We start from the raw sequence: 13,761 nt of genomic DNA, 5'->3' as shown, positions 1-13,761 counted from the left end.
GCACCTCCCACGTCCTAGTCCCCCTGGGAAGCCTAACAAGTAAGGGGACCCTGGAAACCCCTACTACCTCTCAGGCAGCACGGGCAGCTTTCTGTCGGTGTCAGGATCACCCACAGCATGCAGAGGGCAGCAGCCCTGATTACACCTGATGAAGTGTCTGCGCTCTCATCTGCACTGATATCTGTGCTTGCTGTGCTGTGGGGCAGGACTGGCCCCACGTAGAAGCTTGCTGAACCATTGTTGTCTTCATCATCACAGGTAGTCACACCTGAACGCTGGCCTTGCTCCTCCACCTGTGTTAGCTCAAGAAGTGACTCATTCTTTGTAATGTGGAAGAATGGCCTTGTGTTGTACATTCCTCTTGGTAATGTCCATCGACTCAGCCCACTCTGATAGTCATATGATGAATAACATTACTTGTATTTATATCTCATAACAAGGCCTTTATTTGACCAAAAATGGGTTAGGATATGGAAGAATTGTGTGTGCTCGTACAGGGTCTGGTCCTTTCTTGCCACGTTATTTTGGCAAGTGTGACAAAATAAGAAATATACGATATGTTTGGTCTCTGCCCCGAGTTCCTGACACAGCTCCTCAAACCCTTGTAATTTCCTGAGTGATAGGGTTGCTGGGAGCATCTTTTGTTACCACACTGGTCTTAGACCTGAGGCAGGAGCTACTGAGGCCCTTGGCAGCTTGGGAGTGATGAGTGCCTTTTGTCTGCTAACAGACGCTTGGTGGCCTCAGCATGGGGGATGGTCACCAGAAAGACTCCACTATGGTTAGGAGCTTGAGGCTTTCGGCACTGGAAATTGAGTTAGTCATCAGTCACATCCACATGATGGTGGAGGCTTGTGAAAGTCCCTCAGCTGTGGGGTTTGGAGTTGTCCAGGCTGGTGAGCTGACCCACACGCTGGGAGAGGGTGTCTCACCCCAAACCCTGCAGGGACAGACTCCGGCGCTCAGGACCGTTCTGGACCTCGCCTTCTGTGCCTTTCCATCTGGTTATTCATGCATATCTTCATTTTACTGTTTGTAACAAACTGGAAAATGTAAGTGTTTCTCGGAGGTCTCTGAGTTGTTTTAGCAGATTATGGAACCTGAGGAAAGGTTGAAGAAACCCTTGAGTTATACCCGGTCGGCGAGAAGCGCAGGTGACAGCCTGGGGCTTGTGACTGGCGTCCAGCTGGGAGCAGGTTTGCTGGAGCGAGCCCTTGACCTGCGGGGTCTGCTCTGGGAGCAGTTAGTGATGGAAGTGAGTTAAATTGCAGGACACCCAGTGTGCGCCCAGCAGAGTTGGAGAATTGCTTGGTGTGGAAAACCCCACACATCTGGTCTCAGAAGCATTGTGAAGTAGAGAAAGGAACAGAGTTTGCCCTTTGGCAAGTCAGAGTGTTCTCCGGGGGTTAGTTTCTTATCTGTAAAACTGAGATCGCATCTTTCCATGCTTATGTGAAATAGGGCCCTGAGGGATGCAGGGTGAGGTTCACGCCCTTCACCGTTGGGTACTAGAGTTTTGCAGTGGCGCTCCAGCCCCATCAGACCTTCCGCCTTCCTCCTTGGCCCTGGGCTCCCGCCCCAGCCTCCCAGGGGGCACTTGGAGCTTGAGCCCTGCTGGACCCTTTGAGGTTCCCTAAGCAAGTCAGGAGCTCCCCACTGCGTCTTGCTTCCCCCATCTCCCCTTCGGGGTTCTCCCAGATGTCATCACTTCTGTGTGTGTTGCCCACCACCACCCAGCAGTAGTCACTGTCTTTTTAGCTGTGCTTCCGTAACACCGGTACTTGCTTTTGTTACACGATTTTTGTTCTTAATATAATAACCGTCACTTTACACATCTATCCCTGTTATAAAATTTAAGATGTTTTAGGGCAAGGAACCGTTTTATTTATCTTCCAGTCTTGTTAATTTTTTCTCTTTATTATTTCATTTTGCTTCCTATAGGTTTAATTTGCTTCATTTTTCTCCCCTAGACATTTTGAGACAGGTGATTATTTTCAATCCATCTAACATATTCTCCCATCTAACATAGACTTTGTCTATTAAGCTGCTTTCAAAATGCAACTATTACCTGCATTCCCCAAATTTGGATGTGTAGTGTTTTCATTATCATTCTGTTCAAAATATTTCCTAACTTACATTGTTTTCTTTTTTGAAGCAAGTTAATTTGGATGATATTGCTTAATTTCTAAGCATGAGGGTTTTCCTGATGAACTTTTGTTCTTGACTTCCAGCTGAATTCCACTGTGTGCAGAGAATCTATCTACTCTGTGATTTCAGTCTTTTAATTTTTTATTGTGGTAAAATACACATAAAATAAAATTTACATTTTTTTCCAGGCATTAGGTACATTTATATTATTACATTATCTTTCATCTCCAGAACATTTTTTTTTCCCAGACTGAGTCAGAGCAGGTCCATAGTGGTCCCTATGGAAAATAGTGCAGTGATAAATAAGAACACAAGAGTAAACTCTCTGCTTGCAGACTCACAACTGTAAACCCACTTTTGCCCACCCCTAGTTTTCATTCCCTCTCCCAGCCCCGGCGCCCACCGTTCTGCTTTCTTTCCCTGTGGATTTGACTGCTCCAGTGCCTCACGTCACGTGAGGGGAATCGTACAGTAGTGTGTCTTTCTGCTCACGCTGCTTAGCATGATGTCCTCAAGACTCACCCCAGTTGCTGCATGTATCAGAATTTCCTTCCTGTTTAAGGTCGAATTATATTCCATTGTATGTTTACACTGTATCAAAAAGAATAATATACTTAGCAATTAACTTACCCAGGGAAGGGAAAGATTTGTACAGTGAAAACTACAAAACAACACTGAAAGGAATGAAAGAAGACGTAAATGGAAAGACATTCCATGTTCATGAACTGACAGAGTAATATTGTTAACATGTCAGTAATGCCCAGAGCAGTCTACAGGTTCCGTGTGATCCCTGTTAAAGTCCCGCCGATGGGCTTTGTGGACTCTCTTAATCCAGAACACCTGGTCCATTTTTGTTTCATTTAATTATTAATGTATTGGTTTTATGTCTACCATCTTACTGTTTGCTTTCTATTTGACTTTTCTGTGCTGTTCTTTTTTCCCTTGGATTATTTTTCTTATTTTTGTCTGTTAATTTGGTAGTTATTTTTGTCATTTAACGGTTGCACTAGAGGTGAAAACACGCACCTTGGACTCACAGACGTCTGACGACAGTCAGCAGTGCGCCTCGTCCTGGACTCACGCAGGGACGTGAGGACGCGTGGACTCCGCCTCCACTTACCCACGTCCTAACTCGTGTGTTGGGTGTTTTAATCTTTGTGTATTTACACCCGAAGAGCTGATGTGATTCCTTTATAGTGTCGGTATTGATTTAGATTTCCCATGTATTTACCTTTGTGTTGTCCCTCATTGCCCTCTGTATCCTCCGACTTTCATCTGGGTTAATGTTCTATGTCCTTGAAGATTAACCCTGTCTTTTCTTTCTCCTGAAATTGCCTTTATGTTGCCTTCATTTTTTTTTTTATTAAAATTTTGGTTACCTCGATATAAAACTTAAAATTTGACATTTTAGCCGTTTTTAAATGGAGATAGTTTTAATTAGAGTGGTTTTAGAGTCACAGCAGAACTGAATGGAAGGTGCAGTGATTTCTTACCGGCCTCCTGTCCCCCACGTGCATGGCCTCCCCCGAGATCACGCCGGCTTGCCTTTTGGTCATTGAGGGTTAGGGTTTTGTTTCTTCCTATTCTAGGTATTAAGCCCTTATCAGAGTTGTGATTTGCAAACCTTTTCTTCCATTCTGTATGTTGTCTTTTCACATTCTTGATATTGTCCTTTTATATAGAAAACTGTTTAATTTTTACAAAGTCCAGAGAGAAAGAAACATCCATTTGTTTTCTACTTCTTTATGCATTCATGGTTGCTTCCGGTTTGTGCCCTGACTGGAGACTGAGCCTGCAACCTCGCTGTATCGGGACGACGCTCTAACCAACTGAGCTATCTGGCCAAGGTTTTAAAGTGATTTTTAAAAATAGCTTATTTAACTTTTCTAGTTGTTCTCAGCAGGAGGGTAGATCCAGAAGTGAAACCCTCTGTCTTATTTTTGTACCAGCACAGTACTCTGTGCACAGTGGGTACTTAATAAATAGGAGGAGGGGAGGAGAGAACGTGGAGAAAATGCTCCGGAGATAGAGTAGTTTGCAGACATGAGGTGTCCGTTACAGAGAGCACAGAACAAGGGCTGAGTCTTGGCTTCTGGAGCTCGAGTGACCTGGGAATGACTTTGGTTCAGTGTGTCATTTTACCTAGATTGAACAAGGATACTATTTACTGGTAGAATTTTAATTTATGTAAAGCAGGTTACTAGACTAGGACTCAAAAAACGTGTACTGAGCCCTGGCTGGCATAGCTCAGTGGATTGAGCGCGGGCTGTGAACCAAAGCATCGCAGGTTTGATTCCCAGTCAGGGCACATTCCTGGGTTGCAGGCCATGACCCTCAGCAACCACACATTGATGTTTCTCTCTCTCTCTCTCTCTCTCTCTCTCTCTCTCTCTCTCTCCCCCCCCTTCCCTCTCTAAAAAATAAATAAACAAAATCTTAAAACAAAACAAAAAAAAATGTGTACTGGCAAAGCTGAGGAACTGGGTGAAAGAGGTGAAGGGATTAAGAAGTGCACATTGGTTGTTACAGAATAGTTTCCGGGGATGTAAACTGTAGCATTGGGAATGCAGTTAATAACACTGTAATAATTTCGTATGGTGCCAGGTGGGTACTGGAAATATCGGGGGGAAATGACCGCTATGCTGTACACCTGAAGCTAATATAAAATAACATTGAAAGTGAACTGCAATTGGAAAATAAATTGTGTTTATTTGTCCGGTAGCTGATAAAAAGAGGACAATAACAATACTCCTTTACATAGATGAATTGTCTGTTGTAAGGAGAATTTGTGATAATGTAAAGAAAAGTTTCTGGCATTTAGAAAGTGCTCAGTAAATTTTAGCCATTGTTGTTTTCTGCAACTGTAATACTTTTTGTTGACTTTTTGAACCAAACATGCTATTGTATTTGCTGATTGAAGTCCTTCCCCAAAGATAGTCTTTTCCCCAGCGGCGTCTGTGATGACGCTGCATCCCTGCAGGCTGTATTTGCCTGCAGGAGGAGGGAGTGTTTCGTGGGTCACCGCCTGTCGCTCATTTGGTTTTTCTCGTCCTGCTAGGACTCTGGTTAGGAGTAGAATGGGACAACCCTGAGAGGGGCAAGCACGATGGAAGCCACGAAGGGACTGTGTATTTTAAATGCAGGTAATTTTTCATTATGCATTGGTGTGGTTGTTTAGGATAGCCTTTAACATTTGCATAAAAGGGGATGGAGAAGAAATGTTTGGCTCTTGGGTTAGGTCTATAGGGCAGAATTTGGTTTATTCTACACAGAAATTCTCTTTGTAGAGTTTTTTCTTTTGTAAAGGTTTTATTCATTATTAGAGAGAGGGGAAGGCAGGGAGAAAGAGGGGAAGAGAAATGTCAGTGTGAGAGAGAGAAGTCAATTGGTTGCCTCTCATATATACCCTGAGTGGGGACTGAACCTGCAACCCAGGCATGTGTCCTGACCAGGAGTCAAACCAGTGATGTTTCACTTTGCAGCATGATGCCCAACCAACTGAGCCACCCCAGTTAGAGTTGCAGAGTTCTTTTCCGTGTTTTTAAAAGTGACTTACTAGTGGGGTTGCTTTCTTTGTCCTCTTTTGTTTTTAAAAGAGTGAATGAATTAGCCCTGTCCGGGTAGCTCAGTTGGTTAGAGCATCAACCAGATACACTAAGGTTGTGGGTTTAATTCCTGGTCATGACACGTACAAGAATCAACCAAGGAGCCCTGGCTGGTGTGGCTCAGTGGATTGAGTGCTGGCCTGCAAACCAAGGACTCGCCGGTTCGATTCCCAGTCAAGGCACATACCTAGGTGGCAGGCCAGGTCCCGAGTGCGAGAGGCAACCACACATTAATGTTTCTTTCCCCTCTTTCTTAGGAAAAAAACAGTGGATGAATATAAACATTTCTCATTGATTCATTAACAATTTATAATCCATTAAGTGAATAACAGAAAAGAGACCTTGGCTAGAAATCCAGTAAGAAACATTGATTAAAGAAAATACAGAACCTCCAAAGCGTTAACTGCTAGGCCACTCAGAAAAGATTTCTCGAATCTTCTTTTGCATGTCTGTGAACATTTGTAACTGCTTGACTTAGAGAAACTTCGTGAAAGCTTGGAAAGGATGGTGGGGAATTTCAGGCAGAGTTTATCTTCTACATTTTTGTTTTCCTTAGGTTTCAGTTACTCAAAAGGATTTCTGAGTATTAAACTTATTTTTCTTCAAATGTGGTTCACTGTACACAATATCACGGCCTGGAAATCAGGAGGCCCCTCACTCTCCTTTAACAACCTTTATGCCCTGGACAAGACTCAACTTACTAGCCTCTAAAATGAGGTCAAGGTTAGATAATATTGATGGCAAAATGCGTTTCCCAACCCCCCATTCTGTAACTTTGGAAAGCGAGGATAGAAGAAGAATCTCCTTGTTCCTACAGGCCAGCTGTGAGGCGGGCGTGGCGTGGGGCTGGCTCAGGCTCCGCCCAAGGTTCCTGGTGAGGGAGGTGTGGACACGGAAGTTTCTAGGCTGGCCCGGAAGTTTCTAGGCTGGCCCGTTGGTCCCTTACTCCCCTTCCGGGAAGGGCCTGTTCCTGTGGAGCCTCCACAGCACACTCCCCTCTTCCAAAGCCTCGCCCAGGTCGTCCAGAATTAACAGTCTCTGCGTGTGCTGTGTTTGCAGCCTCGCTCTCTCTGAGTGGAGAACTCAAGACTTGGTTCTCAGCCAGCTCACCTAAGATTTGCCCCGAGGTGCCAGTAGGCGGCTCAGGTTTCTCAAGTCCGGGGTATGGACTTGTTGTTCATGCTCCTCCCCTTGGAGGAAGGTTTCCTTCCTCCGTTCTGTCTTCCAGTGTAGTCAGGCCTGAGCATGTACGTATGGAAACATGTCTTCTTATAAATTGCTTCTGTTTCGTTACAGCAGGTGTTTTGTTGACTTTGAAGGCCAGTGTGGGCAGGTGATATGATCTGTGGATTCCACATCAGTGTATTTGGGGGGCAGCATAAATAAAAGGGAGCATCGGCCTGGTGGGGTAGAGACCCCTGGTCTGGACGAAAGGCCCTCCTTGTCTCTCGTGGTTGGTGACACGCGTGTTGGCGTTGATTAGAGCGTGACTTCAACCAGTGGAGATCACACCGCTGTCGGAGAATCTCTGAGTGGGGCCAGACAGGTTTACACCGCGTGCGTGTTTATTAAGCTAGCTCAGATCTCTTTCTAATACGTCATTTACACTTCTTCCCTTTTAAGAAGTCTTTATATTTCAAATTTTACGTGGAAAGCCATAATAACAAGATAAGTATTTTACCACAGTAAACATTTTCTTTATGTTTAGATGCTATTTTAATGAAGCCATAGCAACTTATAATTGCTAGGTCATATATTTTTCCATCCTATGCTGGTGAAGTTGGTAAATGGCAAAGTGGTGGTGCACCCATTTTATATATATATATTTTTTAAGATTTTATTTATTTATTTTTAGAGAGGGAAGGGAGGGAGAAAGAGAGAGAGAGAAACATCAATGTGCGGTTGCTGGGGGTCATGGCCTGCAACCCAGGCATGTGCCCTGGTTCGGAATCAAACCTGTGACACTTTGGTTCACAGCCTGCGCTCAATCCACTGAGCTACGCCAGCCAGGGCTAGCATTTTAAATAGAAGAAACAGGAGTCAAAAGTTGTCATGACAGCACAGTGAGGACCCCCGCCTCTCCAGAGGCGTGTGTGAATATGCAGTGGCCGAGTGTGTTAGATGTGCATGTGTAACAATGTGGTTAGTTTGCCCTGTACCTTACCCAGATGTCAGGATGTCTGGGTGGGGAGTCGGGTGAGCTCAGCTTCCCGAGTTTCTCTCCCCAGGGTCTCAGGCTGGCAGGACGACACTGCTGTTGAGGTTGGGGGCTGCACCCTGGGAAAACACGCGAGAACAGACGGCGTGGTTTTCGGGGCTCATCTCACGGGGCACATTCTTCCCAGCGCCTTTTCCCCCACCCAGTCTAGGAGATCCGTGTGGATCTCAGGAGCCTCCGGTTAAGCATAGAATCAACTCTGACTGTGTGGCTCAGTTGATGTTGTTCTGAAAAGCAGAGTGTCGCTGGTTCAGTTCTGGTCAGGGCACCTGCCTGGGTTGCAGGTTCAGTCCCCGGAGGGGTGTGTGAGAGACGCAAAGGATTGATGTTTTTCTCTCATACTCTTTCTCCCTCCCTCCCTTCCCTCTCTCTTAAAAAAAAAAAAATAGAATCACATGTGCAAGGGTCTAATCTCTGCTTTTAACAATGACCTTAAGAAGAATATAGGATGGGCTTTAACCCAGGGAATAAATATTTTTACAATGTTTCCTTGTTTAATCACATCTGTTCCTTATTCTAAATATTTGTGGTGGCCATGACAGGTACTATTAATATCTTTCAATGATGACCGAGTGCACTAATGAGTTGTGGGTAGAGTATGAAGAACTAGTGTTGAGCTAAAACCCTGGCTGTGGACTCTTCCCCCTGCAGTTTCTCAGAAGAGGGTGGATTGTGTTTTCCTTGAATAGTTGGATCAGGAGTGGGCCAGATCACCTGTCAGGCCCCCTCTAAATATGGGTTTTGATCATTTCGTGTCCCTCTTTAGTTCCAGTCTGATCTTTTATATAATCTGAGGTAGATACAGCAATCTCCTGAGCTGTTGTTACTCATAAGTAATATTTGTGATGCTATTAACTAACAGTTTCCAGATTTCCCCAAAATTCACGATCGCAAGCCAGTCACCTGTGTCTCTCTCAGGGACTTTCATTTCCTGCCCTCATCTCTGTGGGGGTTGAGGGGCTCAGTTAAGGTGATTAATCTTGAAGTTCTCTCTGCCTTGTGCCTCAAGAGCAGACTGATTTTCAGTTTTGTTTTAAATTTCCACCTAAACTAAAAAGTATGCTCTATACAGAACAGCATGGACCAATATTCTCCCACTCAGCTCTTCTATAAAATGTGCTCTTTGGGGCGCTCTTCCTCTCGGGGCAAGCCCACGGCCCTTCCCTCCTTTGCCCTTCCCTCCCTCCTCCTTCCCCCAGGCGCCTTTTCCTGGCATTTCTCGCCCCTGAGCTCCAAGGGCCCCTCTTTTGCTTGAGCAGCTTGTTTCCTGAGCCCACACAGCCGACCTAGCTCACTTCTACTACCTCTGTAACTTTCTAAATACTCCCTTAGCTTATAATTTGAAAATAAAATAAAATGTTCTCTTTCTGAGCACTTACATGATTTCTCTTTTCTGGTGAGCAAGAAAGCTTAAGATCGTATAGTGAGCACAACCTAACTTCAACTTGACTGTGTCCACAGCACCAGGTAACTTAGAAAATGGAAACCCCTTGATGCGCCAGCCTGCGAGTGTCACGGGACTGTGGTACAGTGGGCTGAGGTTCTCGAACGAGCGAGCATTAATGGGCCGGTGTAAAATACTCTCGTGGTACGGTGTAAAGTGTTAGAAGAATTAAAAAAAAATCACTAAATGTACTACTGGCAATATCGCCTCCCTACCTGAACATCTCTGCAGAAGGCAAAGAGAACAAGTTTATTTTGGGGTGTGTGTATGTGTGTTTTACATAAAAGTTTTTCCAAGTACAGTTGACATTCAATATTAATTTATGTTAGTTTCAGGTGTATAGCATTATGGTTGGAGAATTATATGCGTTACAAAGTGGTTCCCCTGATAATTCCAGTAGCCACCTGGGACCATACATACTTATTACAGTGTTACTGACTATGTATTCCCTCTGCTGTACTTTATACCCCGTGATTAGTGTGTAACCACCAATATGCACTTCTCAGCCCCTTCACCTTTTCACCCTCAGTTTGCTCTCTGTCTATGCACCTGTTTCTCTCTTTTTTTTTTTTCGTTTTTTAGATTTCACAAATGACTGAGATCATACGGTATTTGTCTTTGTCTGTCTGACTGACTTCTCTTAGAACAATACCCTCTAGATCTATTCATGTCATTACAGGTGGTAAGATTTCATGCTTCTGTATGGCCAAGTCATAGACCATTGAACACATGCCTACTTCTTCAACCACTCATGTGTTGACGGGCACTTGGGTGGCTTCCACATCTTGCCTATTGTATGTGTTGTATATAGTGCTGCAATGAATGTAGGGTTACATATATATCTTTTCCAATTAGTGTTTTGGATTTCTTCAGCTATATACCCAGAATTGGAATTGCCAGATCACAAGGTAGTTCCATTTTAAATGTTTTCAGGAAATTCCATTGTGCTTTCCACAGTGGCTGCACCAGTCTGCATTCCCACCAACAGTGCACGAGGGTTCCCTTTCTTTCCATCCTTGCCAGCACTTGTAGTTTGTCGATTTGTTCATGGTAGTCATTCTGACCAGTGTTGAGGTGATGTCTCACTGTGGTTTTCATTTGCATTTCTCTGATGATTAGTGGTGTATATGTCTATAGGCCATGTGTATGTCCTGTTTGGAGAAGAGTCTGTTCAGCTCCTGTACCCATGTTTTAATTGGATTGTTTGTTTGTTTTTTGTGTTGAGTTATATGAGTTTTTCTTTTTCAAAGGTTTTATTTATTTATTTTTAGAGAGAGGAAAGGGGAGGGAGAAAGAGAGGGAGTGAAACATCGATGTGAGAGAGAAACATTAATTGGTTGCCTCTTGTATGTGCCCCGACTGGGGACTGAACCCACAACCCAGGCATGTGCCCTGACTGGGAATTGAGCCCATAACCCCTTGCTCTGCAGGACAATGCCCAACCAACTGAGCCATACCAGTCAGGACTAGTTGTATGAGATCTTTATACATTTTGGATATTAACCCTTTATCAGATATATCATCGATGAATATTTTCTTCCATTCAGAAGGTTGTCTTTTAGTTTTGTTGTTAGTTTTCTTTGCTGTGCAAAAACTTTTTAGTTCAATGTAATCCCTTTTGTTTATTTTTTCTTTTGTTTCCCTTGCTCAAGGATATATGTGAGAAAAAATATTGCTATGGGAAATGCACAAGGTTTCCTGCCTATATTTTCTTCTAGAATTTTTATGATTTTGGGTTTAACATTTAAGTGGTTTTTTTCCCTCATAGACCTTTTAATAACAGTTAATGAAGAAAACATTGTAACACTAAGTCCCGTGGTAAGGGTTCCTTTTCATTTGGGGATCGTAACACTAAGTCCCGTGGTAAGGGTTCCTTTTCATTTGGGGATCATCAACAACAAAAACACCTAAGACTAAAATTCAGAATGCTAATTAAGCATGTAAATTAATGACCATTTATTTCCAAAAGTAACTGCAGAACCATCTTTTCCAATTAGTGTTTTGGATTTCTTCAGTTGTATACCCAGAACTGGAATTGCCAGATCACAAGGTAGTTCCTTGTGGGGACTCTACCTTAGAAAGGGTTTAGAAAGGGTCTACGATCAAAACAGTTTAGAAGATGGAAAGCACGTTACAAAATGCTCCAGGAGGTGAACAAACTGGCAGGGGCAGGGACCATGCACCAGCTTGGCAAGAACTCTCAGCCTGCTGCTGCTGCTGCTGAGGGGGTCATGAAGACTGGTGCGAGAGGGAGCTGTGGGGGCGGGGAGCAGTGACGGGGCGGGGTCTGCCCGGAGCCCAGCATCATGGGCCTTTACGGTGAGGAAGGACAGGACGGGGGTGGGGTGGGGTGTAGGAGGGACAGAGGCATTAGCCAATTTCCTGGCAGAAATAATTACAGGTCAGACTATCCTAGTCTCTCCACCATAATAACACCAACAGAAATAAATAATTCATTAAAATATAAAATAAAACTGCCCTGGCTGGTGTGATTCAGTGGATTCAGCTCTGGCCTGTGAACCAAAGGGTCCCCGGTTTGATTCCCAGTCAGGGCACATGCCTGGGTTGCAGGCCAGGTCCCCATTGGCGGGTGCGTGAGAGGAAGCCACACATTGATATTTCTCTCCCTCTCTTTCTCCCTCCCTTCCCTCTTTCTAAAAATAGCTAAATAAAATCTTTAAAATATATATACATATATTTATACATAAAACAAAACTGACACCAGAAGTTTCCAAAACAAGAGCTTTGCTTAAAATGACTTGTTTCGTGCCACTGAGCAGCAAACCACTGTACAAAAAGGTCACGGACAAGAGCAACAACACGTGACTAGGTTCTCCTGAGCACAATCTGTATACAGAAAAGGCAGGCTCACTCCCTGTCAGGACTCTACCCAGCCCCAGAGGGCAGGGCAGGGAGGGCATGCAGCAGGAAGGTCCCTTCTCAGTCTGGGGCCTTGCCAAGGAGCACAGGAAGACCTGCGGGCCCCTCTTATGTGTGCTCCAGATTTACCAAAACCAGCACCGCACCTGGATGTTATCTTGCAATGTCAGGCATGGCCCTTCTTTTTATATGTGCATACTTTTTCAATTTTTGGTTTTAGAGAGAGGGGAAGGGAGGGGAAAAGAGTAGGAGAGAAACCTCGATGTTAAAGAGAGGCATCGATTCATTGCCTTCCATGGGTGCCCCAACCAGGGACGGAACCCACAACCCAGGCATGTGCGTTGACTGGGAATCAAACCGATGATCCTTTGGTTTGTGGGATGACGCCTAACCAACTGAGCCACAGCAGCTGGGGCTCAGCCTTTTTTCTTTCCTTCCATATCTCCCCTTCAGTCCTCCAAAGAGGACAGATGACTCTGGATCAACATCTAGAGATCCAGGGAAGTGTTTTTGGCCACGGGAACAGGAAAAAGGGCCTTCCACCACTCAGTGAGCCACCCAGCTTACTCCCACAGCATCACCCAGCCCCAGTACAGTGCCTGGAGACCTGCCCACAATTTGTTATCTGTAGGGAGCTGTGCCTACTCCCCGAAACACTGAACCATCAAGCAGCACAAATAGCAAAGCCCCAGCTGAGGCTGCAGCTACAGAGATGATCTGATAGCTAGACCTGTGGTACTGGACGTACAGTGCGCCGACCACTAGCTTATTCCAACCACTCAGCAAGCAGCTTCTGTGAATGCTGGGAAGTTCAAGGAGAAAGAGAGAGTACTGACTTGTCGATACAGAGTCTCTGCCTTTCTCACAAGCTCACAGAGGTCCACCCTCACTAGGAAGAGAATGGGCCAGATCATCTTTGGTGTCCAAAACCGAATACTGAGGCTGCAAGCAGGCACGACCATATTCCCGCCCTTCTGAGCTGATGCCACAAGTCGGACAACTGAGCAGACTGTTCTCATTGGCCCAGGTCCTTGGCCAAGGCTACCCGGGGGCTTGAGGGAACACTCATTTCTCTTCTTGGGGCTGTTGTTTTGAAAGAAGCTGTCCGCTCCTACAGACACTCTGTCAAACATACACTGAGCTCGCAAACGCTGGCTGATGACATGGAAACTTGGCCACAGTGGTTGGGGAACCTCCTGGGCACCGAAAGGAAGGGCTCGAGGAGGAGCCGGGGGTCCGGGCCCACTGGGAAGGACGCCACACTCCAAGGCAGGCTGTCCTGGTTCTTGGCCAGGTCTGGCCCAAGGTGCGAGTGAGGTACAGACCAATTCAGATGCATGCTGCGCCCTGAACACCTCAGACAGAGTCCCCGGTGCCCTGTGGGGCCTCTGGACGAGGCTCACTCTCTGCTCCTTCCACCTCCGTGTTTCTGAGCCAGTCGGGCCCTCAGATGCCCTGCACCTCCC

General features: G+C 45.2%; 1 protein-coding gene across 4 annotated transcripts in view; it reads left to right on the top strand.

The window, feature by feature from the left end:
- Window positions 1-13,761, top strand: part of TBCE (tubulin folding cofactor E) — a 60,559-nt gene that overhangs the window by 16,943 nt on the left and 29,855 nt on the right. For 3 of the 4 annotated variants that reach the window (XM_045859794.1, XM_045859783.1, XM_045859803.1), the window contains one exon: window positions 5,207-5,291. The exons of the other annotated variant lie outside the window; for it this stretch is intronic. In XM_045859794.1, coding sequence (XP_045715750.1) covers window positions 5,207-5,291 — 85 coding nt within the window. The remainder of the gene's footprint in view (window positions 1-5,206; window positions 5,292-13,761) is intronic. 4 annotated transcript variants of the gene reach the window in all.

Source organism: Phyllostomus hastatus, unplaced genomic scaffold (genome assembly GCF_019186645.2).
Source record: "Phyllostomus hastatus isolate PE091 unplaced genomic scaffold, TTU_PhHast_1.1 phas_contig_148, whole genome shotgun sequence".
In the NCBI taxonomy this organism is placed as follows: Eukaryota; Metazoa; Chordata; class Mammalia; order Chiroptera; family Phyllostomidae; genus Phyllostomus; species Phyllostomus hastatus.
Note: the sequence above shows the minus strand (reverse complement) of the source record. Positions and strands in the feature narration are given on the sequence as shown.